Source organism: Pteropus medius, unplaced genomic scaffold (assembly GCF_902729225.1).
Source record: "Pteropus medius unplaced genomic scaffold, Ma_sr-lr_union100, whole genome shotgun sequence".
In the NCBI taxonomy this organism is placed as follows: domain Eukaryota; kingdom Metazoa; phylum Chordata; class Mammalia; order Chiroptera; family Pteropodidae; genus Pteropus; species Pteropus medius.
The window spans coordinates 18,096,971-18,123,597 of NW_024349802.1; the positions used below are offsets into that span (position 1 = coordinate 18,096,971).

A 26,627-nucleotide genomic window follows, 5' to 3' on the forward strand; every position below is an offset into this window, starting at 1 on the left:
TGGGAACATAGATTAATAAATTGTGGCACATACTTAGTGAAATAGGTTAGGGTAGTGCTAACATGCACGCAGAGCTCAGCACAGCATGGATAAATTTCAAACAAAATGTTGAACAAAAACAAGCAAGTCGCTTAAACAGGAGGCTATGTACAAAATTCCATCATTTATTAAAAGTTTAAAAATCTGCAAAACAATGCTGTATATGTTTTATAAATATATACATATGCAGCACAAATACGAAAACATGTAGAGGAACAATGCGTGCCTACCTCAGGGAACACGGTGGTGACTCAGGAGGGAGGGAAATGGGCTGAGAAGTTCCTATTTATTTCTGATGTCTTATTTCCCAATCCAGGTCCTGGGAACATGGGAGCTGTAGGTATTTGTCCCCATATTTTTCATATGTTAAATACTTAAAAAAAAAAAAAAAAAAAAGCAGGGCACTGGAAATTGCTCCAAGGTCAGTTTTCTCCCAGGTCAATGATCACTGTTAGAAAATGCCATCAGGAATTTTCCTCCTAGTCATTGCTCCTAATTCTGTTCCTTAAGGATCCCTCGTGAAAAACGCAGCTACTAGTGGCCTACATCTGTGCTGGCTCCTGCCCTCAGCAGGCTAATGTGCAGGATGGCAACTGTAGGGAAGAAGCTGCGTGTCCCAGCCACCCCCTCCTTCGCCACCTATCTCTACCCCTCCCCACCCCTTCCGGCCTTCTCAGCAGATGGCTGCTTACACAGCGCGTTCTTTTCTGCAGCAAGTCCTTGAGGCCAAGGAGGCTCAAAGAAACCCCACCCATTTGTCAGGGGAGTTCTCTGCCAACCCCAAACTAGGCTCAACAAGCGATGCTCAGTGAGAAAAAGTGAGCTGGGAGTCAAGACTTCTGCTGTTGATTTGTTGGCTGATTCTGAGCAAGTGACACAGCCTCTCTGAGCTTCTATGTCTCCGAAGGTACTCTGAGGGAGATGTACGGTCTAACATGGTGGTTCTGAACCTAGAAGCACCGGGATAGACTGAGGAGTTTTTGAACATGAAGATGCAGGGGCCTCATATTCAGGATTGCCTGAGGCGGACACTGGGATTTTATTTCTATTGAATTGCTAGATGATTCCAACGCATGGCCCAGTTTGGGAATCATTAGGTGGTCATCCAGGTTGGACATTCACAAAGGTGAGAAAGCTCTGTTCACATGGCCTTTGTTTCTCTCCCAACCCCCAGTGCCTTCCTGCATCCTTGTTAATCATCACCCTGAATAGTTTATGCCAAGCAGGGTGCTGGGTGAGAATGAGGGAGCAGATGAGCTTCCAGAATGCGGCCCCTTTCAGCCTCCCACTCCTTAGTAACTGCAGGGAAGCTGGGAAAGAAGGCAGGGAGGGGGGCAAGCACTCATACCCCTCCACAGGTAGAGGGGGGTCCAGGGGTAGGGACAGGCCCATCTTCTGAATTCCTGCCCCTTTGCCACAAGGCCTGTCACCCCTTCTTCCCTACCTAGCAAGGATAGGAGTCACCACAAATCACAGAATTCTAAAACATCAAAGGCAGACCAATGTTTTCTCAATTGCAGCCATTCACTGCTGTCTTACCACCTGTACTATTATTTAATTGGCACTTTCTTTTATATTGACTCACTGCTTTTTTTACTTGAATGCCTACTTTAGCCCCCTTCTAAGCAATAATATCTCTGAAATAACAGGTTTCATTTGCTAGTTATTTTTTTATTAATACACATTAAAATGAACACATAATGATTTCGATTTTAAAATGTCCATTTTAAAATCTATTTCTCTCCTGATGTCACTTTGTGCATCACCATACTTCCAGAAACTCTGAACTGGTCCAATTCTCTGGTTTTACAAAGATGCAAACTAAGGCTCAGGGAGAGGTGAAGCTTGCCAAAGGTCATGACACTGGGGTGGAACCCCATATTCCCACAAGCATCCTCACTGGAGATTAAGGGGTGTGCACCAAATGGCCTGTGATGGGCCCCAGGCACCCTGATGACCTTGACCTTTTGGGAGACCTTTCTTTGGTTATGCACTGCCCCCTCCTGGCAGGTCCTTTTGCAATGTGGCTCCTCCAAATAGGGGCCTCATTGCAGAACAGGGATGATCCTGCCGAAGGTGAGAAAGAAGCTGGGGCAGCCAGGAAAAGCATCATTGAAGAGGTGGCATTTGCACTTGGCTCTGAAGGCTGAACAGACTGGGATGGGCTTGAATTAAGAAGTCGTGACTTGATCTTGTGGTCAGTCGTTCACCCGAGGGAGGTTTGATAAGCAGGGAGTGATGTGATGCCAAATACAGTGTGGAGAATGGACAGGGGAGAAAAGAACAGAAGCAGAGGCAGCCTGGGAGGAAACAACAGTATGGCAATGGTCCAGGCGAAGAGGAACATGGCCTGCCTCTGCCTCTACCCCACTGGGGTCCTCGCCAAGTCGATTCTTACCTCTAGGCCTATATCCTTATTGGTAAGAGGAGAGAGCTGGGCTCGATGCTCTCCAAGGACCCTTCCAGCTCTGAGAAATAAAACCACATAAATAAGAAATTATGCTAATGGGACTGTGAATTGCTACAATCCTTTTGGCAGTTAATCTGGCTTTTAGCTATTTAAATAAACCGTGCATCCCCTATGGCCCACTTTTGATTTCATCCTACAACAATTAAAGCTTGGGGTTGTAAGGATGTATTTTACTAGTGTGTTTAGAGCAGCACCATTGTATTAGCCAGAAAACTAGAAGCGAATAATCTATATCATGCTGTCTGTTACCTCTGTCTGTCAATCGACCCGCCCAGGGACTGAGCACTCCAGCAGCTGGAGCCTGTCTATATCCTGCCACTCACTGGCTACATGGCCCAAGGCTTGATCTCTCTGAGCCTCAGTTTCTTCATCTATAAACAGGGCTGATACCAAGTCACATGCCTCATAAGGTGCTCTGAGGGTTACACCAGTTAGTGCTTGTAAGCCTTGCAGCACAGCCCTGGCTCAGGGTACCCGCTCTATAGATGTGAGCTGTTATCGTTACTCAAAAGCCTATGGCAGATTCAGATGTCTGGAGAAATGGCTCTGATGTGCTATTAAGTGCAAAAAAAGTTAGTTGCAGGGTTGCGTGTTTAGTACGATCTCCTTTTGTGAAAAAGAAAAATAAACAAAAAAGAAAAGGGGGTTAAAACCTTGTGGAGGATGTCTCTGTTTGTCCCCACACAGGAAGGATGCAAAGGAATCTGACACCAGCCCTGCCCCTCAGGTTGGCTGGGGAGGGGAGGGCCTGGAGTGTGGGAAGTGGGCTGGGAATGGATGAGAGGTTAGAAAGATTAACTTGGTCTCTATACATCTATCAATAGCTTAACTTCTTTCTTCGGTAATAACTTTTCAACCTTTTGTAAATCTTCAAAATCTCCAATGAAACTGAAAAAAAAAAAAAAAAAAGGAACAGAGAAATTATCGTCCCATGAGAGGAAAGAAGGCCATGGGAAACCTACCGGCCCAAGTGACTTGGCCCAGAGAGAACCCACTGTTTCAGTGGATGGAGGGGCTGTCTCTGGGTCCTGGGGGCAAGGGCAGCCTTCCCAGATGGGCCCTGTTCTTCAGAGTTCCAATGCCGGTAGGGCGTTTTTCCAACCCCTTCAACCACAAAAAAATGCTGAGGATCAGAGAGGGCAAGAAAATAGCCCAAAGTCACACAGCAGAGCCAGGCCAAAAGGGTAATTTCTTCACTCCTGGCCCAGTAGTCTCTCCCCTGCATCATGCTACCTCCCACCTCTGTGCAGGAGCCACTCCTGCTAGGGAAAAAAAAAAGGGTATAATGCCCCACCAGCTTAGCTTCCTTTTCTTCTACTGACAGTTCTTCTTGTACTCATTTTCCCAGTGCCCTCACTGTGCCCTGACTGAGAATTCGAGATGACTAAGGCATGCTGCTTACTCAAGAGGCTCTCGCAGTTGAGTGGTTTGGAAGCTTCTGGCTTCTACTGCTAACGAAGATATCTTTTTCTAACTGGTAGAAAAATGCTCTGAGGCTAATTTTTTTAATGTGCTGTTTTGTTTGCTGCTGTCTTAATTGTTGCCATGTTATATTTTATCAGTTTAATGTTTTAATTTTGTGCTTGGGCCCTGCGGCAATTCAATGAAGGGTATGATTTGGAAAATCAAGGAAATAAAGAAATTGTCCACAGAAGAGGCAGCCTCCCAGGAGCCGAGGACAAAGCATAAGTGCCTCAAACGAATTTTATTAGGAACAAAACAAAAACAAACAACCTGTTACCAGATAGAAGGTATTAGGCCATCCTGGTTTGTTTTTATTTTTGTTTTTTAATTTAATACCAGTTCTCCATTTCTTCCAAGGTCAGCCAAGGACTCAGCCCCTGGTTCCTTCTTTATTGCCTTCTAGAAGCCTTCCGCATTTCTGTTTCCAGGCCTATACTCACGGTCTGTTCTGCCCTCCTCCCTTCGTCAAGAGCTGGGCTGTAACTACGCTTGCATTTGCCAATATTTATTGATGGGGGTGCAGCCAACAAAACAACCCCAAGTCTGCCTCCAGGGAATTTACTAAGGCTTGCATTCTACTGGGCAATAATGCCCCCGAGGGGGCGAATATTGGTTCTTGGAAGGGTGAAAAAAATCTACGCTCTTCCAATGTTTTGGATGTTCATCACCCTGTTCCCCGTCTCAGTGAACAGCCCATCCAGCCTCCTGGTCAGTAACTGGGCATATCCATCAACGAAGTTGCCAACCCTCTCCAAGCTCAGGCTCCTGGTTAAAGCCTCATTGGCCACCTAGTGCACGAAGGCTTTCTCTGTCTCCCTGAAAACTGACCCCATCTGTCTTCACTTCCTTCCCAGCCTAGATCCCAGGGCCCGGAGACTGGGAATCTCTTTTGCCAACACCGAGACCCATGTGCCCTTTTTTGCCCCTGCCCGCACCTGGGTAGTAAGCCATGAAGCGGGAAATCACTCAGCAGGAAAGGACAGGACACACATAAACTAATGACCACCACCCTCAACTAGGTTGATAACACTATCAGGCAAATGGGGATTTCGTGGGCACGTTTGCTCTTAGACTCTCCGAATGCTCATTGTCCTCCTCCCCTCAAACTCCTCCCCACATCTTCCTTGCTCTCAGAAGAAGACCTTGCCTCCCACTTTACGGAAAAAATAGAAGCTCAAGATGAAATCTCCCTTAACATCCCACTACAAACCTACATCTACATCTGCACCCGTTCTCTCTTTGTTCCTTCTTTTGGTTCTGGAGAAGTCATCCCTCCTCCTCTTCCAGACCAACCCTTCCACCAACACTCCTGATCCCATCCCCTTGCATGTGCTCGTGAACATCGCTCCCTGATTATCTCCCGTTTCCTACACCCTTCATTAATTCTCTCCCCTTGATGTGCCATCAGCCTTTATACAAACTCGGGTCTCTTCTACCTGATAACACGCCTCCCCCAACACGCACTTGGACTCTGTCACAGCAGCTCTCTCCTCCCCTTTACACAAAAACTTCTCAAAGACCCACTGCTTCCCTCGGCCCTCCTAGTCATCAGACCACTGCCATCTGACCTTCTCCATCACTCCACAGAAGTAGCACTCCCTAAAGCCACCAACAATTCCCATGCCTATCATTAAACCAAAGCCGGTAGCTCCAGCCTCATCCCGTCCAACCTCTGAGCATTCACCAGGGACTCTTCCCACTTTCCTGAAATTCTTCTCTTGCCTTCCTTCCCTCAGAGCGCCATCCTGGGCCACCTTCTTTTCTCTCTCCACATTCTTCTCCCTGGGAAATACCATCATCATCCATAGTCTCGATTATCATCTCTCTACAGACCACTCCCCATCTCCATGTAAGTCCGAACCTAGGCTTCCAAGTGCCTTCTCAACATTTGCACTCAGTGTCCCAACGGCATTTCAAGCTCAACATGTCTAGAGTGGAACTTGTACTTTTCATGTCCCCCTCAACGCCCTCCCCTCCTTGCTCAAACTCCCATCCAAGGCCTCTCTAGTTTTCCTTGTCTCAGTGAAAGTCACCACCTGCCTGCTTGCACAGAGACCTTGGAGTCCATTCCCACACTCCCTCTCCCTTACCCTCCGTTCCTATACATCTCTGTGACGACTTTACTTCCTGATAATTCTAAAACCTTCCACCACTCTCCAACTCCACTGCTACCCTCATTATATTCTCCCTGGATGCCCGCCTGCACTCTTAACCCCAACTTGTCTTCCCGCATCTACTCATACACACACTACTCCACTCTCCATTGGGCATTCACACAGGTCACGTTAAAATTCAAACATCATCCTGTCCCTCTCGGGCCTACACCGTCAGTGGCTTCCTATCTCTCTCAGGATGAAGAGAAAGATCCTTAATGTGGAATCTACCCTCTGCCCACCTTCTATACTCCCCAGTCCCCCTGCTCTCTCTACAAAGGACTTTACCTGTCTCCTCTCAGCTGTAGCTTCTGCCTCGGGCCCTTTGCATGGGTTCTTCCTTCACCCCCATCCTCCCCTACACACAGTTAAGATTCCCTCACAAACAGTACTTCCTCAGAGAGTCCTTGCCTAACACCCAAGAAAAGATAGATGCCTCCTTCCTTTCATATAAAATAAATCTTATGATTTATTTTCATATAAATCATATGAAAAGATTTATAAAAGATTATATAAAAGATTATAAATCTTTTCATAATAATGGCTAACATACACACGTACGTACACACAGCTCCATTGTTAGCAGCTCTTCTGAGCATTTCCACTTAGAACTCATTTACTCCTCGTGGCCATTTTATGAAGTAGAATTATAAGTATCTCTATTTTACAGATGAAGAAACTGAGGCACAGAGAAGTTATATAACTTACTCAAAGTCACTTAGTTAATAAGAGGCAAAGCCAGAATTTGAACCCTGGAAATGTGACTGCAGGATAGCTTTTAAACACTCTAATAAACACCATCCTTTTCCTTTCTGCACTTACTCACTGTAACAATGGAATGGTATGGCTATGTTTTTAGCATGTGTCTCTCCCATTAGACTATAAGCTCTACTGGGGTAGAGACTATTTAATTCTCAGTAGTGGGTGCTCAATAAACATTTGCTAAATGGCTGAATATAGATTAGTCTCCTCCCTCTTCTTCATTCACTGCACTCAATCAGTCACATGGTCCTGTCTCTGTTTCTTCTTGGAGCATTTCTAACCCTAGGAGATTCAAGTATGTCATGATATGTGATGGAAAATGTTACGTGTCTGTAAACATACAAAATTTTCTAGAGCAAAGGCTAGGTGGTTCATGCTGTCTTCAGATTCTCAACAGGTCCATGAAGTTAAGAACGGCTCATTAAAATATTCCCTAGCCTAGCTAATCCTCTCCCTGCCAACTTCCCCTCAACTATTACAAAAACCTCGTTTTCTTTTCTTTTTTTTTTCTCTGCAAATCCACCCTCCACACTTGGGTCATAGCATTCTTTTAAAAACACAAACACAGGCCGCCCTCCTGCATAACGCTAGTCAAAGATGACCTATTGCTTTCGGAGCATAGTGCATACTCTGGTGGGTGGGTGAGAGGGTGCTGTAAGCCCTGTCTACTTCTCCATCCCCGTGCGTCCTCATCCGTTCCCCCTACCAGCACCCCCAGCTCTTCCCGCCCCCACCCCACACCCCGCGCAACTCTACAGCCCAGCAGCACAGATTGGGTTCTATGTCTGGGTTTATCAACCTTTACCAGCTTATGTATGGCTTCTCCTGTCTATACTCAGGCAGTGCCCTCTGTCTGGGACGCCCGTCCTCTCCTCTGCATCTAGAAATTCCTACTCCATCTTTAAGCCTCAGATTAGATGTCTCTTCGGGGTTAGGTCCCTCTTGTCCCTGCTCCCATAGGCTCTGCCTGTCCCCGACAAAGCACAGAAGGCATTGAATCATAGTTGCTTGGTTACCGTGTCTCTCATCCCTGTGAGTTTTGAGGGCAGCCGCCATGTCTTAATCGTCTTTTTATCTCCTCCTCCCGCCCCCCATCCTACTAGTCGCGCGCTAGCTCAAGGTACAGTGCTCAATAACGATTTGTTTAGTGAATGATGACAAGTAGCTTCTGGTTTATGGGTTCTGAAAAAGAGTGAAATGAATAAATGAGTTGGTAACTGGAAGTTCGGGTCTAGAAGAAGCTTCAGATTAGGATGTTCAGAGGTTAAGTAAAACCCAATTACAGCCATCAGACAGCTAATACAGAAAACAAATCCCTTTAAGCCTTAAAGTTCAAGGAGGAAGTTTGAAGAATTTAAGAGTCGTACTTATCATGGCCGGCCTAGGGGGCGAGTCCAGGTCTAAACACGCCCTCTCCCCGCCAATGGGAGGGCTCGTTGCCTTTCGAGCCTCCGCCCCTTTCACGCGCCGGGGCTGGGCCGCCTACTACAGGAGATAAGACTACGTTTCCCGGCGTGCCACGCGGCCAGGGCTAAAGAGCCGGAAGTGGGGTGTGCGAGGTCTAAGGGCACGAGGGAAGTGGCGGGCGGGGACTGACGGGGGGCGTGCAGGTGTGCCGACCGGCCGCAGGTTGCGGGCATGGCTGAGGCCAGGAAGAGGCGAGAACTGCTTCCCCTGATCTACCAGCATCTACTGCAGGCGGGCTATGTGCGTGCGGCGCGTGAAGTGAAGGAGCAAAGCGCCCAGGTAAGCGTGAGCGGGGCGTGTGCGAGGGCCGCGTGCAAGATCTGGAGAGCGGCGGCCCGCGCCCCGTCTCTTGGTGGCCTGGCGAGTGCCCAGAGTCGGATCCCGCGGTGCTCGGGGACGCGGCCAGGGGTGCTGAAGGAGCCGCATCCTCTGTCTCCCGCTGTGGCTCCCAGTCCCTCTGGGCCTCAGTTTCTCCATCTATGCAGTGGGCAGGCGGGACGTAATATGACGCACAGGGATTTATAATTCCCGCTTGCGGTACCTCCACCCTTTTCCCGGTAACGGCGATGATGTTTCCTCAGTCCCGGGCCACGTGGCTAGGCGCGGCCCTTTAGAGTGAAAGCTGCATGTCTGAGGGGTGGATTGTAACCAGCCCCGGGAGAGAGGGGGCGGGGCGAAAGAGAGCGCCAAGAGAAGGGGCCTGTGGCTCTCTAATTGAGCTGGAGCTCAGGCCTTTAGCAGTCCATCCGAACTGAGCCGCACAGCTTTGGGATTCGAACTCGTGGTGTAGTCATTTCTTCATTCATTCTTTTAGCAACTGGTACTCTGGCGCTCAGGGTGCTGGTGATAAAATGGTGAGCACGATCCCTCAGCCCTCCTAGAGCTTAGAGTCTAAATCTACTAAGGGAGATGGACATAAATCAAAGAACCACAAAAGTAACTAACACTACATTAAGTGCCAAGAATGAGAAGCATAGAGTGCTAAGACAGGGATGGCAGATTGCCCTTGTCAGGGATACCCAGGACTGTTTTTCTGAGAAAGCGAATATTGATTTTGACATCTGAGAGAAGGGAAGTGTATATTCCAGGCAGAGGTGCAAATGCCTTGTGGTGGGAGGGAACTTGTTGCAGATGTATTGACCTTGGGAAAGTCCATTGTGTGTGAAATGTGGAGTACAGAGATGATAGAGGTCCCTGGAGAGTGGGATACTGGCTGGAGTCCTATTGTAGGCAGTTTAGTCTCAATCTGAAGAACAGTGGTAAACCCCTGGAGGGTTTAAGATGGTAAAGTGGATTACCAGATTAGTCAATTTCCCTTTGGCTACAGCAGAAAGTCTAGTCTTGATGCTTGCTCTCAATACCTCCTGGAGACACTAAAGGATGATGGGTTTTAAGACATCATCTATGCTTTTTCTAACCCTCTCTGGACCTCCATTTATATCACATAACAGTTAAAGAGGGCAAAAGACAGAACCCTGTCTTCACTGGGGCATTTGCCTCGGCAAAAGTAGCCTATCCCCATGGAGCATACATTCTAGCAGGAGCAGATAGGTGATAAATAAAAAAGAAAAGTTAATGATATAATGTGTTGGGTAATGAGTAGGTGCTAGTTATAAAAATAAGACAGACAAGGGGGATAGGAATGTTAGAGGCCAATTATAAATACGATGGTCAGGAAACCCCATTGAGAAGGTGACATTTGGGTAGAGACCTGAAGGAGGAGAGAGAATAAGCTGTGAAGGTAGCAGGAGAGAGCATCCCGGACAGACTAGCAAGCCCTGATGGGGGCAATTTGAGGGACAATGAGCAGGCCTGTGTGCCTAGGGTGGAGTAGAGTGAAACTGACACTTAAAGTCTCCATGTTACTGCTCACTGTGCTGGGCACTGACTAGATTATTTCATTCAGGCCTGATAGCCCCCTACTAGCTGGGTACTGCTGTTTATCCATGTGTCATAAGGAAGGATCCTAAAGTTTGAAGAGGTGAAGAGATTAGTCCAGCCAGTGAACAGAGAGTTCTGCCTGACTACATGCAGCCTCTTGGCCACTCTGCCCAGAACCCTGACACCCTCTGTCCTCGCTGCACGTTGCTCACTGAACCTCCTTGGGGCATTTGACACCCCAAATTCTTGACATTTGCAGAGACAATGGGCCCTCTGGCCTTGGCTCTAAAGGCCTGGATTCCACCTGGTTCCCTTTGCTTCTCCTAAGGGACTGGCACTTTTGGGTGCAGTCTGTTCCCAGTGGATGAGTGGACTGTGGTCATGCCACTTGGATGCCATCAGTGTCGGCTGTGGTTCATACTGTCCCAGGAAGATTGACCAGCCTGACTTTTAAAAGCCTTTTAAAAGGTCGGGGGTGGAAAAAGTCCTGTCTCATGACCTCTAAGCATGAAGAGTGCCAAAGAGGCTGGGGGCTGGATAAATGCTAACCTGGAACATTCCAGCTTCAGTCTCTCAAAGATACCTCTCACCAACATGTCTTAAAGGGTTTTAGGTGGAAATACTTGCCCTGCTTGTCTCTGGAAAGTTTGGGTGGTACTGGCAGGACCAAGCAGACATGTTTCCCAGAGCAAAAAGACCCTCTTCTCAACCACCTCTCTCTGTGTGTCATGAGGTTGTGGAGAGTTGGGCCCAAGGAGGATCCTTACTGTGCTGGGGGTTTAATTGCTTCTCTCTCTTTACTTCTCTGCAGAAAAGTTTCCCGACTCAGCCTGTAACCCTTCTGGACATCTATACGCACTGGCAACAGTAAGTCTGACAGGACTGAAGGTGTGGAGTAGGAACACCCTAAGCTATTAGCTTGGAATAACCTAGGGTGCTAATCTAGTCTAAGATCTGTCCCCATAGCCCACTGCGGACACCATTATTGCCCCCAGGAAGCCAGGTCACATTATGGGCGTCTGGTAGTGGGAGAGGACATTGAGAGTTGTGATCAGTACTGAATAATGACCAAAGCTTCTTAGCAGTTTGTTATTCAGTCAGCAAACATTGAGCACTTCTCAAATGCCAGGCTTTGTTCTAAGCATGGAGATGTCATGAGCGAGACAGACGTGGTTCCTACTTTCCTGGAGTTGACGTTGAAGTCAGGGAGGTAGGCATCCATCAGAAAATAAAACAAACGAATACAAAATTACAGTAGTAAGGATTATTAAAAGGAGGTACCTGGTACCAAAACCACATAAACCTCCTTTGGGGTTTTAGGGGAAGCATCCCTGAGGTGACCTTTGATTTGAGAGCTGCATGGAGTATGAATATGAACTAGGCAATTGGTAAGGAGAAACAAGTGGAATGTACCTCTCAAAGAGAACTGCTGGTTCTGAGGCCAGTAGCTGTGGGCACATTAGAGATGAGGCTGGGCCGTTTGCAGGGCTTATCCCATGCAAGGCCTGATCATCCATAGTAAGAAGTTGTGTCTTTACCCCAAGAGCAGTGGGAGCCATGGAAGGGTGAAGCAGAATGGTGAGATCGGTCTGCAGCCTGGCAAGACTGATTGGGACTATGACATCATTATCCAGGCAAGAGCTGATGGGACTTGAGACAGGAATAACAGGAGGCAGAAGTAGATTCCAGGAATATTCAGGGATGAAAGTAGGATCTGTGGATGGATTGGAGAGGCAGTATAGTCGACTTCCAGGTGTTTGGCTTATGTGTGCATGGAGCTAGAAGGGAGCCTGATTTGGAGGGAAAGATTTCAAGGACATGTTGAGTGTGAAATGCCTGTAAAATATGTAGAACTTAAATACTTTTCAAGGAAGGGGAAATAATCCATATCAACAGAAGAGTGGTTTGAGAATGAAGGAGAGGATAATGGTATTCTCTCCATGCGCTGGCCTGGCCACAGCCAAGTAGGGGAATGAAGGACCTGTAGTCATGCCCCATGAGGAATGATGGAGCAAACCAACTCGTTCAGGATGGAAAGAGATGGCAAAGGGAGAGGTGAGGGACCACGGTGTGCACATCTCTGAGGACAAAGGGAGTCGCGTGTTCTCTGGGGCCCTGAGAGACTGATGTGGGATCTGTATGTACCTGGTTTAGGAAGACAGGTTTCAACTTCTGAATACAAGCACTTAGTCATCAAAAATGAGGTAGGCTACAGTGAAAGTCGTGAGCCTCCCTGTCATCAGAGGTGTGTAAGCAAAGGCAGGAATGGTATAGAAGAGATCCCAGCTTCCAATAGAGAGCTAAGATCTTTGAAAGCCCCATCAGCTCTCAGTTTTGATTCTGATGCTAAAGCGAGCACGGAGCACACCACATACTTCCTCTTCTTCACCCTTTCCGACTCGCCCAGGTGTCTTGAGTGTTATTCACAGCACTTCCCTCCCCAGAGAACCACTTCAGTGAGCTGTACCAACTCTTTCCTGCCCCTGGTTCCTTCAATGGGTAAATGGTACTGAGTGGGACGAGAACCTCATACCCACCAGACGCAGCCTAACCTACTGGTTTCCAGCAAATTCAAACCCAGCAACCATCCGTATGACCTTGAACGAACTTGGCCTCCCTGAGTCTGCCTTCATCTGTAAAGTGAAGATAAGAATAGTAAATAAAGTGCTAAGCTTGGCCTTTGGAAATGTTCCCCTCCCCCAGTATTTATTGAGCACCTACTATGAGCCAAGACTGTTCTTGATTTGACTGGGAACAAACCAGAGAAAAATCCCTGCCCTTGTGAAATTTATATTCTTTTGGGAAAAGGAAGCATAACAATTGATACATGTAATAAAGAAAACCTATTTTTAGCAAGAGAGCCCCAACAAGTGACCTTCCTGGAAATCAGGGGAAACAAACTGTGGCACAGCGATGTCTGTTGCAGCTGCAGAACATGGGACATAGACAGCAACAACTCAGGGTGGGAGGGTCAGGGTCAAAGGAGATGATACTTGAAAGTTCCAGGGACTCAGCCATCTGAGTGCTTATTCCACCAATGCCCCCAAACTTACTCTTTGACGCTGGGCAAGTCGCTTACTCGTTCATTTTTTGAGAAGTATGCTCTGTGCAAAGGATACTTTAGTGTTCTGTAAAAGATTTCCACCAGCCCTTCCCCCATCTCTGCGTCTTACTGTGTAGTGGAAGCATCAGGCAGGAAGTAAAATAACGAGAGAGAAAAGTACTCTGAAGAAAATGAAACAAGATGACAGGGCAGAGAATGTCTTTGGGGAAGAAGTGGTCAGGGAGGCTGTATTGGAGCTGAGGCCTGAAGGACATGAAGGACCTGGGCAGAGTCTTCCAGAAAGAGGACGCTGCAGGTGCCTAAAGGTCTGGAGGAGGGAGGGGCCTAGATGGCTCTGTGAAGTGCCTGCAGGTGCTGGTACATATCATTCTATGCCTGTTAGCTACTGTTATTGACCATTCCTGATTATTTTGAAGACTGCTAGACAGTTGTAAAAACATTTTATGAAATGAATATGAGTGCAAAATTATATCTACACTGTATCTTCATTGCTGTTTAAACTCTCTTTATGCATATTTCCTTTCAAGGGGTGGGAGGATGTGGGAAGGTCTTTCTTTTTAAGTCTCCTGGAGTTGTCCTTGTCATCCGGTCGGTATAGCCAGTTACCCTTGTCCTGCAGAACCTCAGTGATTGGCCAGAAGAGGAAAGCAGAGGAAGATGCAGCACTGCAGGCCAAGAAGACCCGTGTGTCAGACCCCATTAGCAGCTCGGAGAGCTCAGAAGAGGAGGAGGAGGCAGAAGCTGAAACCACCAAAGCTGGTAAGAGCCCTCCATGCTGGGCCCCCATCATTGGTGCTTGTGGGGGCTCAGCCCAGGGTCCGGCACCTTTTGGGAACAGGCTTTTAGATATGGGATTGTCGCAGGGGGGCGCCTACCTCCAGCTTCTTCACTGAGCCCCAGGAAGACCAGGACCTTTTAGGGGGAAGATCGGAAGGGCCCATATATCTATTTCAGTATTTATTTGAGCCCTTCGTTTGTGCAAAAAACATTGCATTTCCAGTTGTCGGGGATCCAATTGTGAACAGAAACCCAAACAGGTGCTTATAGTCAGCCCCTCCAATGGGGCCTAGGAGCTGCATTTTTACAAGCCCCCAGGTGATTGTGATAAAGGTGGAAGGAAGCCCACATTTCTAGAACTGCTAGATCAGAGAGGGCAGCTGACGGGCACCTCTTCTGTATGGCCTATGGGTTGCTTTGAGAGTTGCTGATCTTCCTATCATTTTGAATGTGTACACATTAGTTCTGGGAGGCTGTCCTGGGCACTCTGGTTTCAGCGGTGACCCAGTGAGGCCTTCACATTCCCTCCCCCCAAGCTCTCAGGGGAGTTTGTGCTTTAACCAGCAGTATTCGTAATTCTACAAAGGAATTGTCATTCTTCTCTGCTTCGTATTGTTTTTTGCTTACATTGAAAGTAATTTCTTGATTTGTAAATATATTTTCTGATTGTAAAAGAAACAGATTCATTATGGAGTATTCGTTATGGAATATATGAAAATTATTTTTTAAAAAAGCAGAAAAATACCCATATTCTTGCTGCCTACAATTTGGCAAATTCTTCTTCCATTTATTTTTCCCAGACATGTTTTTAAAAGAGCTGTGACCATATCGAACATATATTTTATATCTTATTTAATCTTAAAATTATAAACGTAAAACAAGTTCACTTTGATCTGTACAAAAGCATATAGAAGAAAAATGGTAGGTTTCTCTTCTCCAGCCTGCTCCCCTTTCACTTTCTAAAAGTATCTGCTGGTGGATAACCTTACAACTTTCTCTTTCGCGTTTATAGCCATATAGGTAACCACTCATGTATGCATACATGCATATTCATGCTATTTAAAACAAAAATTGTAAAATTTCTTAATGACTGGCTACTCGATATTGAATTTTTAAAGCTGTAATAGTAAAATTGTAATTCTTTTTAAGAGACTCCTTATCAAAGGAAGCATGCTGAAATATATGTAGGCAACATATGATGTCTGGTATTTTCTTTATAATACTCCTTGATGGGGAAGAGCAAGTGAGCACAGTTGAAATAAAATTGGCCACAAGTTGATAATGGTTGGAGCTGGGTGGTTCAGTAGACTTCCTCTCTACTTAATGAATGTGCTTAAAATTTTCCATGATTGAAAGAGATGGAGTTAAATGTCAGGAAAAGAATTAGATCATGCCATTCATCTCAATAGCATCCTCTTTATTTCATAGCATACATTAAAAATCTTTCTATCCGAGATCGAAGGAGAGAATACTCTGGTGTCAAAGCACCAAGAACCTAGAAATCTCACCATCTAAGTGACTTTCAGGGCTGCAGTGCAGTAGCCTGTGGGAATGGCATCCCCGGAGTTGTGTAGCTCCTTCATGTAGCTTGCAGCAGGCAGGACTGTGAGCCAATCCTTTTCCTCTGGGGGCCTCAGTGTCTCATGCCACCAGGGAGTTGGGATTCCAACGGGAAAGCAGACATGTGGCTTTCATGTTGCTGCTCTCTCTCTCGCTCCTGGTGGATGTGGCCAATACACCGAAGAGCTTTATCCCACAAGTCTGGTCTCAGCCTCAAATCCTTATTCAGCACCAAGCAGCCATACCAGTTGAATTGTTAGGGGAGGTGAAACCTATCTGCTGTTCTTAAGTGAGAAAAGGCTCGCCTGATTCATCCAGTGGATGTTTGTCTTGCAGCCCCCAGACTAACATCTATCAACTCCTCAGCTGTGGAGGCAGTTTTGCCATCAAGCATGAAAGAAAAGGCCAAGGTGAGTGGGACCACATTCCAGGCTGTTACTCCTGGGAATTGAAGTACCCTATAAGGGACAGTCTCTTGCGTTTAGAGAAGGGTAGGGTTGTGGGTAATTGTCCAACCTAAATTCACATGTCAGCCTGTCACCAGCTTTGTGATCTTGGTGAGTCCCTTCACTTCTCTGGGCCTCAGTTTCCTTTTCTGTAAGATGGGGTGATGTCTATTGCCATGGTCAGTGGGCACCTTATATACCTGGAACAGGTGTTTTCTCCTCCGTCCCTGCATTCACCAGTTCCCTCAGCACATTTATGCCGATACAGTTATGTTCTGAGCCCTGTGTGATGAGGCAGTGAGACACCATACTGATCAAGACATTTGCGGTTCTGAAAGCTCTCAAAGTATTTTCTAGACTGGAAACTACTAGACTGAAATCATTTTCTGGTAATCTGTAATGCAGTGTTACAGACGTAAAGGATTGTATCCTGTAGTTATCTGGAATGTAAGCATAATTCTGGAATAATGACAATAACCACAACAAACTGCTACTTAGCCACTTAGCAAATAACAGCTGTGTCCCAAGAATGGTGACTTGGTTCTCTCCACAGCTCTGTGAGGGTTTTTTAGCCCTACTTTAAAGATGAGGAAACGGACCTAGGGAGGTAAAATGCCAGACTCACACAGCTAGAAAGTGGTAGAGCTGGATTCAGATGTAGTCCCCGTTCACCAGGCTATACCCAAATGTGCCTGCCACTCGTTCTCTGTAGGCAAAGACCAAGAACGTCAACAAGACAGTGAACTCCACACCACACCCTGCCTCTGGGAAGACAGTGGCCCACCTCCTCTCTGGGAAGTCACCCAGAAAGTCGTCAGGGCCCTCGGCAAATACCATTCTGGTCTCAGAAACTGAGGAGGAAGGCAGCGTCCCGGCCCTCGGAACCACTGCCAAGCCTGGTGAGAACCCCCTCAGTGTGGGCTTGGGGGCGGGCAGGCCTGGGCACTACTTCTTCAAGGTCTGGGAAATTCTGGAATTCAGAGGCTTGTCTCCAAGGCAATGAGCCCTCCCCCACCCCTCACTTCACCATTTTCCCCTCCGCTCGATGAGGGGGAGTCAGTGGCAGGGACACATCCGCTTTTGCCAGGGGAGTTGAACAGCCTGGGTGGTGATGGAGCATTTTCTGGTTTATTGCTCTCAGGTGGATATAAGGCCCACCTCAGAGGCTTAGAGACCAAACTGAGAGGCCTGGGTTTGCCTCTATTTCTCATAAACAATAGGCATTTACCCTGCCTGCCTTGGTGTGATGGTGGAAGGAGATTTTCTAAGCCATCAGGTGTTGGCGCATGTGTGTTAGGACCTATTATAGCCCTTACCAGGGCCTCGGAGGTCTGCAGGAACATAGGGATAAGTGGTATGTGCCTCCACTGTGGCGCTTCACCGGACAGTGAAGCTGAAGCAAGGTGTGAGCACTCAGTGCCTGGCTCTGATTAGTTGGTATGCAGAGTGCAGGTGGGTCTGAGAAGAGTGGCCCTCAGCGCCCTCCCTGTTCATCCCTCAGGAATGGCATCGGCAGGCCAGGTCGCCAGCTCCAGTGAGGACACCTCTAGCTCGAGTGATGAGACGGACATGGAGGTAATTGCCACCCATCCTCAGGAGTTGCCCTCTGCAAATTTAACCCTCCCCTGAGTCTGGCTTCACACACCAATGGGACCAGATCAGTTCAGCAAGTGTTTCAGGGTGACTGGAAGCTGGAAAGGCTGAGGCCTAGGGAAGGGAGGAGAGGGTAGAGGAGCCAGGTGCCACTCACTGCACTCTGGGTGTTAGAAGGGTCTGGGGTTGAGGGGGAGAGACCATCCTGTCTGTGAGGCAAAAGAGGGCTTCCAGGAGAGGTGGCATTAGAGCAGGGTCTTAACACACAGGGGCCTTCACCAGGAAGGGATGTAGGGGGAAGGGTGTTTAAGCAGGGACAGCTGCACAAACAAAGGCCCAGGGACAGGAGGGTGGTCATCCTGTGGTGCTGTTGGGGCGAATGGCGTGAGGCTGCTGAGGGGGTTATAGGCCAGCTGGCAAATGCCAAGCCTGGCCCTTGGCCAGAGGTGGGAAGGTCTTAGTCTGTGGCCTTGTCTCTTCTCTGAACTGTGACTAGGGAGTCATTTCTTACTGTGCATCTGCCAAGTGCCGGGCCTTGGGTACAGTGGTGAGCAAGATTGTCAGGGTTCCTGCTGCTGAGGGGAAGTGGAGAGTCCCTCAGAAATTTAACTACAGTGGTAATGGTTACTATGAAAGGAAAGCATAGAGAGCCATGAGGTGCAGTAACAGTAATGTGATGTCAACAGAGGCACAGCATGAGCAGAGATGGAGACAGTCTCCATCGTTGAGCTACAACTTCATGAATGAGGGGAAAAGAGATATAAAATGAGGCCAGAGGTAGTCTGGGTCCAGATCCACTACCTGACCATGAGGGCCACCAGGAGGAGTTTGGATTTTATTCTCGGGGCTCTGAGAAGCCATTGTAAGGTTTCAGGCACGGAGGTAAGATGACCAGATTCATGTTTCATAAAGTTCACTTGTTGCGGCCTGAATTGGAGGACAGAATGAAAGTAGTGAGACTGTTGAGGGAATGTTGAAGAATGCTGGCAGGAGCTGCTAGCGGCCGGCACCAGGGTACCCAGTAGAAAGATGTCGGGAGAGAGAACCAGCATAATTCAGGGATGGATTGATCTGTTGCCCAGAGTTCTTCCCACCTCTCTTCCTGCCTTACCCAGTAACCCATGAAGGCGGAGACCTCACCCCTACCCCAGGCCAGGCTGCAGGTGCACCCTGCATTCTGTTTTCCCTTTTGGGTCCTAGATACATCCAGCCATAAGGGTGGCCTGGGAAACCAGCAGTTAAACACATGGCATCAGTGGGCCAGAGGCCAGTGCAGTAAGGAGCTTGAGATAAGGAGGTGGCTGTCCCAGAAACCCAGGGTCAAGTGAGGGCTGACTGATAAGAGGTAGAGGTAGGGCACTGCCTGCCTTGGAAATGTCAGACTTTTAGAAGTGTAAGAAAGATCCCAGAGAGGAATGTGCCCAAAGTGTCTCAGCAAGATGGGCGCTGAGATTCTGGCCTCCTGGCCCTCAGGATGGCCACCATGATCAGATACTGTCGTTGAAGAAGCAGATGAGGGTGGCTTTCCTTATGGAGAGAGGCTGCCTCTTTGTGCTGGACCCTGTGTGCCAGGTGGCAGAGAAGCAGTAGGTGGGAGTTCTGCCCCCAAAACCCCACCAACATGGGTTCCAGTCATGGCTCTGCCCCTTCATATCGTCCTGAGTGAGTTAACCTTTCCGAGCCCCTTTTCTGTAAAATGGACAGAAAGGTGGTATCAGTCTCCAGGAGTCATTTGAGAGTCAAAGGCATCAGGAAAGGACTTTGTAAACCATGAAGCTTCTTATGCCTTCCTGGAGTAAGGATTGTTATTCTTTCCTTAATTCCATCCTTTTGTTCCAGGCGAAACCCTCAGTAAAACCACCACAGGTCAAAGCCTTCCCAGCCCCTGCCAAGGAATCTCTAGGAAAAAGGGCAGCTCCGACTCCTGGGAAGGCAGAGAATGTGACACCTCAAGTCAGAGGAGGTGCCCAGACCTCAGCTGACAAGGCCAAGAAGCCAGAAGAGGACTCGGAGAGCAGTGAGGAGGGGTCTGAGAGTGAGGAAGAGGCCCCTGCGTGGAAACCCGGCCAGGTGAGGGCTGCCCCTCGGGGTCTTCTGGTCCCCCAGCAGCCTGGGACTCTCCCAGAGCCCTCAGAGACTGGCAGAGTAGCTTTGTAATGAGCACCTCCTCTGCCTGAAAAGAGTCACCTTACAGTTTGGGGAAAGGGACCTGGGCTATGCAACTTGAAGGGCAAGGGGAGCTGGGCCTACTCTAGCCACCTGTGGAAATGGCCCTTCCCGCCCAAGCAGCAGCCTAGGATGGCTGCTTCCCAGAGTGTGGTCCTGCGCTCCACTCTCAGTTACTCCCCTTTACCTCAGTTTTTCTGTCTAATAAATCGGCTTCTCTTCTCATCTCAGCTAGTCCTGCTGTGAAGGGACAGGAGTTTTGAATGCCTGGTCCTCTGGCTTCTCGGGCCAGGTCATAGCTTGTTAGCTAACAGGAATTTGGTTACCTTCTGTCTGCTGGCCATGTGGTCGGAGCTGCAGCCCCTGAGGCTCTGGGAGTATCTCGAGGGAAATCCAGAGGGGCTGGGAAGTTGTTGGAAGCAGAGAGGAAAGTGGGAATAGGAAGGTCAGACAGTGGTGTTAAAAGGCCCCAGCAGCCCTGCGACCGCCCAGGTAAGGTCCAGGAAAGGTCCAGGAGCGGAGGTCCCACCCCACACGCAGGCCGGGGGGCAGGATCGTTAAGTGGGAAATGGTCCATAAGTAAGATCAGCTTCACTAGGTGTTAGTGAAAGAGGAAAGTGAGGTGGGGAGGAGTGTAGGCGTGGCCTTTTAAACAGAGTGCTCAGGGGAAGGCTGTAAGGAGGAGCTGAGTGAAAACTTGACGTCCTGCGGGAGAAGAGGGAGGGAACCATGCGCCTTGTGGACATTGGAGGAAGGTCATTCCAGGCAGGGAGCACAGCAAGTGCCAAAGCGCTGACACGGGTGTGGGAATGAGAAGTGGCAGATCAGAGTGTGCAGACCCTGACTGCAGCGGGCCGCTGCTCTCCAGCTTGGTCAGTGTCGCTGTGCCCAGGGGCTCCCCTGTGTTGCCTGGCACCCATTTTTCAGAAGGAGCCCAAATGTGAACATTTACTTAAAATCTACTTTCTCCATATTGGTTCAAAAATTTGAATGTGCAAGCCGTACAAAGCCTATCTGAAGCAGCCTGTACCCTCTGCTTGGGAAGGTTTTTAGAAGGAAAGTGATCAGAATCGCTGATTTTCTGGGGGTGATCGGCCCAGGGTAAGCAGCTGTGACCTTTCTAAGGAAGACAGGGCCTGTAGCCACCCTGCCACAGCTGTAAGGCCATGGGCAGAGGCTGAGGAGTCGGTGGGTCAGTGAGGAGGAGGCCCAGGCCCTGGGGAGCTTGGCCCATGAGGCTAGGACAGGCTTCCCAAGGGTCTTCCTGCTGTTCATCTATAGAAGACTCAGAGAGGGCCTCACTCTGTCCCTTCACTTTCGGACTGCCTCTCCATTCTCCACATCCAGACTCCTCCTGTCCCTCCCTCCCTCTGAGCCTTCGCGTACTCCCTCCTCTGATCCCAGTCACATATGCACTGGGGCCGGCAGTACTAAGGGTGCGGCAGTGCGTTGGCCATTCGCAGTGCCTGTGCTCACAGCTTTCTCACTGATGGGGCAGCCCAGCCAGGGACAGGCAATAACACCTGTGTGCAGGGCAACCGTGGGGACAAGTGCAGGAGTGTCAGGGAGAAGAAATGCCATAAGGAACTGGTGTCTTCCTGGAATCCAGAGGATGAGGCCGTGGTGTCCAGATGAAAGGACGGGGTGCGAAGGCTTCAGGAATGAAAGAGTGGAGCTGATAGGTCAGGTCAGAGCACCAGTCAAGGTTGGAGTGAGAAGAAAAGCAGGGGGTCTGGAGAACCCCACTAAGGCCTCGGCTTTAACCTAAAGGTATCACCACAGGGTTTTCAGGAAGAAGGGAACAAATTGCCTTTTCTCTTTTACTAGGTGAAGGCCTCAGAGAAAATTGTCCAAGTCAGAGCTGCCTCAGGTCCTTCCAAGGGGACCCTTGCGAAAGGGGGCACCCCAGCTCCTCCCGGGAAAGCAGGGCCTGCAACCACCCCGGCCAAGGCAGGGAGGCAGGGGGAGGACTCGGAGAGCAGCAGCGAGGACTCGGACAGTGAAGAGGAGGCACCAGCTGCCAAGACCCCGCTTCAGGTGAGGCCTGGGGAGGAGAGCCCGTGCAGCCTGCCCCTCCTGGAAGTTCTCGAGACTTCACGAGAGCCCCAGGCATGCTCAGAGCACTGCCCCCTCCTCTCACCATGTGGTGTGTGTGGTGCCCTTGGCCCTGTCTGGTCTCCTGTATCTCCACATCACCCTCTGAGCTGCCTGCCTCCCCTGACTCTGTTTCTGTTGCTCCAGGCAAAGCCGTCTGGGAAAACCCTCCAGGTCAAAGCGGCCTCAGCCACTGCCAAGGAGTCCCCCAGGAAAGGAGCCACCCCAGCAGCCCCTGGGAAGGCAGGGCCTGCGGCTGCCCAGGCCAAGGCAGGGAGACAGGAGGAGGACTCAGAGAGCAGCAGCGAGGAGTCGGACAGTGAAGAGGAGGCATCAGCTGCTAAGACCCCGCTTCAGGTGAGGCCTGGAGAGGAGAGCCCGTGCAGCCTGTGCCCCTTCTGGAAGGCCTCAAGACTTGTTCTCTAGCTCAGCCAGAGCCCCTAGGCCTGCTCAGAGCCCTGCCCTCACCTCTCACTGCATGGTGCCCTTGGCCCTGTCTGGTCTCCTGTACCTCCCCACATCACCCTCTCAGCTGCCTGCCTCCCCTGACTCTGTTTCTCTCACTCCAGGCAAAGCCGTCTGGGAAAACCCCACAGGTCAAAGCTGCCTCAGCCACTGCCAGGGAGTCCCCCAGGAAAGGAGCCACCCCAGCAGCCCCTGGGAAGGCAGCGCCTGCGGCTGCCCAGGCCAAGGCAGGGAGGCAGGAAGAGGACTCGGAGAGCAGCAGCGAGGAGTCGGACAGTGAAGAGGAGGTACCAGCTGTCAAGACCCCGCTTCAGGTGAGGCCTGGGGAAGGAGAGCCCGTGCAGCCTGCCCCTCCTGGAACGCCTCAAGACTTCACAAGAGCCCCAGGCATGCTCAGAGCACTGCCCCCTCCTCTCACCATGTGGTGTGTGTGGTGCCCTTGGCCCTGTCTGGTCTCCTGTACCTCCCCACATTACCCTCTGAGCTGCCTGCCTCCCCTGACTCTGTTTCTCTCGCTCTAGGCAAAGCCGTCTGGGAAAACCCTCCAGGTCAAAGTGGCCTCAGCCACTGCCAAGGAGTCCCCCAGGAAAGGGGGGACCCCAGTTCCCCCTGGGAAGGCAGGGCCTGCGGCTGCCCAGGCCAAGACAGGGAGGCAGGAGGAGGACTCGGAGAGCAGCAGCGAGGAGTCGGACAGTGAAGAGGAGGCACCAGCTGCCAAGACCCCGCTTCAGGTGAGGCCTGGGGAAGGAGAGCCCGTGCAGCCTGTGCCCCTCCTGGAAGTTCTCGAGACTTCACGAGAGCCCCAGGCATGCTCAGAGCCCTGCCCCCTCCTCTCACCATGTGGTGCGTGTGGTGCCCTTGGCCCTGTCTGGTCTTCTGTATCTTCTCATGTCACCCTGTGGGCTACCACCCCTGATTCTGTTTCTCTCGCTCTAGGCAAAGCCGTCTGGGAAAACCCCACAGGTCAAAGCTGCCTTAGCCACTGCCAAGGAGTCCCCCAGGAAAGGGGCCACCCCAGCAGCCCCTGGGAAGGCAGTGCCTGCGGCTGCCCAGACCAAGGCAGGGAGACAGGAGGAGGACTCAGAGAGCAGCAGCGAGGAGTCGGACAGTGAGGGGGCAGCGCCAGCAGCAGTGCCTGTTACCACAAACCCGGCTCAGGTGAGGCTGGAGGACACTGAATGGTCTCTATCCTGGCTGCAGAGCTGCCCATGGGCTTATCCTACCCCCTTATCTGGAGCCCACCCCCCCATGCCCTCCTCACCTCCTGTCTTACCTCACACACATTCCACCTGTAGGCCCTTGCCCTGATGCTGTTATTTGTCACGCCCAGGCGAAGCCCTTGGGGAAAAACTCCCAGGTCAGAGCTGCCTCAGCTATGGCCATGGAGCCCTCCGGGAAGGGCACTGTCCCAGCACCCCCTGGGAAGGCAGGGTCTGCAGCCACCTTGGCCCAGGCTGGGAAGCAGGAGAACTCAGAGAGCAGCAGCAAGGGGGCGGTGCCAGCAGCTTTGGCTGTGGCCCGGGTGAGGCTACCTGCCTATAAGGCTCTTGTCTCCCTCGCAGTGCTAGGAGCCCTCTCTCTATGTATACCTTATGACTGGCCCCTCAGTTTCTTGTGTCACTGCACATAGCCATGCTTTGGGCTCTCTCCCCTGATCCCATGTGTCATTCCAGGCAAAATCCTCGGGGAAAGTTCTCCAGATCAGACCTGCCTCAGGTCCTACCAAGGACACCCCTCAGAAGACAGGTCCTGCAGCCACCCAGGTCAAGATTGAAAGGTCCAAGGAAGACTCGGAGAGCAGCGAGGAGGAGTCAGACAGTGAGGAGGAGGCATCAGCAGCCATGACTCCAGCCCAGGTGAGGTCCCTGATAAGGCCTCAGGAGGGGTGGCTATGTAGCCTGACCTTAGCTGCCCCCACTGGTCAACTCCACCACAGGGAGCTGTAGGGAAGGACAGCAGTGGGGTTTCATTCCAGAAGAGATGGGGGTTCTGAATCCAGGACCCTTTTCCAGCTTCTGACTTCTGTGTCCCCTCAGGCAAAACTGGCTGTGAAAACTCCTCAGGCCAAGGCCTCCCCAAGGAAGGGCATCCCTATCACCCCCGCATCTGCCAAGGTCCCCCCAGTGCGAGTGGGCACACCAGCCCCCTGGAAAGCAGGAACAGCAAATTCGCCAGCCTGCACGTCATCCCCAGCTGTGGCCAGGAGCACCCAGAGGCCAGAGGAAGACTCGTCAAGCAGCGAGGAGTCAGAGAGTGAGGAGGAGACAGCTCCTGCCACAGCAGGGGGACAGGTGAGGCCAGGTGTGCTTGGCTGACTCAGAGCCAGCCCTCGTATGGTCCTTTGGGCTCCTGTCACATTCCTCTCTTCCGTGTCATTCTAGGTGAAGTCTGTGAGGAAAAGCCTCCCAGCGAAAGCTGCCTCAGCACCCACCAAGGGGCCTTCAGGGCAAGGGACCACCCCGGTACTCCCTGGGAAGGCAGCGCCTTCTGTGGCCCAGGTCAAAGTTGAGACGCACGAAGACTCAGAGAGCAGTGAGGAAGAATCAGATGGCCAGGAGGCTGCTCCAGCACAGGTGAGGCCTAGGAGAAGCCAGCCCATCCCACCTACTTCAGTGCCTGAGACATGGCTGAAGGTGGGCTTGCCGGGACTGCTGTTGTCCCCAGGTGTACAGAAGTCTCAGGGGCAGCCTCAGCTCAGCTTCATCTCCCCTTTTCTCTCTGTCTCCTGCCCATCAGAGCTCTAGGGCTTCTCCACGGCCTTGTGAGCTCCCACTGAGACTCCTTATGCTTCCATAGGTTCTGTTGAGTACCCTGTCTGCCAGGTGCTCTCCTGCCTACAGTTCCTTGGCCCTAGCTCTCAGGAAGTTCTTGGCCTAGAAGGAGGGGTGGGGGTGGGGGGCATGGACACGTACACAGATTATTCTAGCATTGTGTGATAGGGCCGAGGTAGAGGGTGTATACTTGGGTTAGCAGAGCATGGCAGTGTCTAGGAGTTTTCAGGAAGGAAGACCTCTTGGAGGAAGTGACATCTAAACTGTATTCTTTGCAAAGTCCAGAGGGAGGAAGAGTGCTTGGCTTAGGTGGGTTGCCCCAAGCAGGACATCCTGGTGGGATCACTGGGGAGATAGCGTGGTATGAGATGGGTGAATGGCAGGGAGTTTGGAGCCAGACTGCCTTGAATTAAGTCCCTAAAAAATGATGTAATCCATGGAGGCCTGTTTACTCTTCTGTAAATTGAAAAATCAACCCTCCTCATAGGACTGAGGATTTAACAGGATCTCTCCTTCCACACCCAGCAAGGAGTCTGCACACAGCAGGCCCTCATCTCCCTGAAGGCGAGCTGCGCAACAGAATCAAGCTTGGAAGAACGGGGAAAAGTGAGGATAGCTCATTTCCTGCACTCACCCACCCACCATTTATTATTTTTAATTGTTGCTTTTTTTTCAATAACTACTCAGAAATTAGTCATTTCTATTTTCCCTATACCAGAGCACACATTTCTATGGATTTTTTTGGTCCCCCTCTCACTATTACCTTATGGGACCCAAGATCCTATGATTCCTCTGTTGAGGTTTAAAACGGCATGGGCCTTCCCAGAGTCCCAACCTACCAGGCTCCTTCCCTTTTTTCGAAGCCACAGGCACATTCCAGAACAATGCCTTAAAAGTTTCAGGGTGTTGATCACTTAAATATTCATCTTCCCATCCGTGCCTCCACCTGTACTGTGACATGAGTGTTCATTCGCGATGTTTCTGGAAGAGAAAATGAGAGTTAAGAGGAGTTCGGTACCTTGCTTCAGCTCAGCCACCAGTGAGGGTCAGAGCTAGGCCAGTGTCCCCGAGTGCCTGCCCCAAAATCCTTTTGCCTTTCCCACTTCCTTCTGCTACACCTTAGCCAGAACTTTTCCATCCACAAGAATGGTTATGCTTTGGGGCCTTACTTTCTCTTGGTGAAAAATAGAACAGCTAATCCCTCTCTAGGGGTTTAGCCTTATAGCCTGATGCCCTGTCAGAATACGATGGCTTTTCTCACTTCAAGAGGTCTGAAGAGCCTCTGCTAAAACAAGTAGGGCTGATAGTTGTCTTGTTGACCACCTCCTTTTCTTTGTATTTATCTGAAGAATGAGAATAGTAATTATGCCTCTGTTGTGTGATTATGATGAGGATTAAATGAGACAATACTTGTATGATCTCACCCTCAAAATACTGTGCATGCTAACTGGGTAT

General features: G+C 50.1%; 1 protein-coding gene and 1 long non-coding RNA gene across 13 annotated transcripts in view; one reads left to right on the forward strand and one right to left on the reverse strand.

The window, feature by feature from the left end:
* Window positions 1–818: 818 nt before the first annotated feature.
* LOC120581556 (uncharacterized) lies at window positions 819–8,467 on the reverse strand. The gene is made up of 3 exons (XR_005647321.1): window positions 7,905–8,467; window positions 2,438–2,507; window positions 819–2,339 (listed from the first exon to the last, which is right to left on the reverse strand). It is a non-coding gene; the product is annotated as an uncharacterized LOC120581556 (long non-coding RNA).
* The window catches only part of TCOF1 (treacle ribosome biogenesis factor 1), a 38,478-nt gene continuing 20,305 nt past the window's right edge, over window positions 8,455–26,627 (forward strand). For 7 of the 12 annotated variants that reach the window (XM_039836541.1, XM_039836542.1, XM_039836544.1 and 4 more), the window contains exons 1-15: window positions 8,456–8,634; window positions 11,048–11,103; window positions 13,920–14,059; window positions 15,974–16,047; window positions 16,796–16,982; window positions 17,585–17,658; window positions 19,516–19,746; window positions 21,670–21,879; window positions 22,084–22,293; window positions 22,506–22,715; window positions 22,923–23,132; window positions 23,338–23,559; window positions 24,075–24,257; window positions 24,438–24,692; window positions 24,783–24,974. In XM_039836541.1, coding sequence (XP_039692475.1) covers window positions 8,527–8,634; window positions 11,048–11,103; window positions 13,920–14,059; window positions 15,974–16,047; window positions 16,796–16,982; window positions 17,585–17,658; window positions 19,516–19,746; window positions 21,670–21,879; window positions 22,084–22,293; window positions 22,506–22,715; window positions 22,923–23,132; window positions 23,338–23,559; window positions 24,075–24,257; window positions 24,438–24,692; window positions 24,783–24,974 — 2,562 coding nt within the window. In that variant the 5' untranslated portion in view covers window positions 8,456–8,526. Of the gene's footprint in view, window positions 8,635–11,047; window positions 11,104–13,919; window positions 14,060–15,973; window positions 16,048–16,795; window positions 16,983–17,584; window positions 17,659–19,515; window positions 19,747–21,669; window positions 21,880–22,083; window positions 22,294–22,505; window positions 22,716–22,922; window positions 23,133–23,337; window positions 23,560–24,074; window positions 24,258–24,437; window positions 24,693–24,782; window positions 24,975–26,627 lie in introns of all 12 variants that reach the window. The other 5 variants (XM_039836546.1, XM_039836552.1, XM_039836549.1 and 2 more) reach the window with 5 other exon arrangements.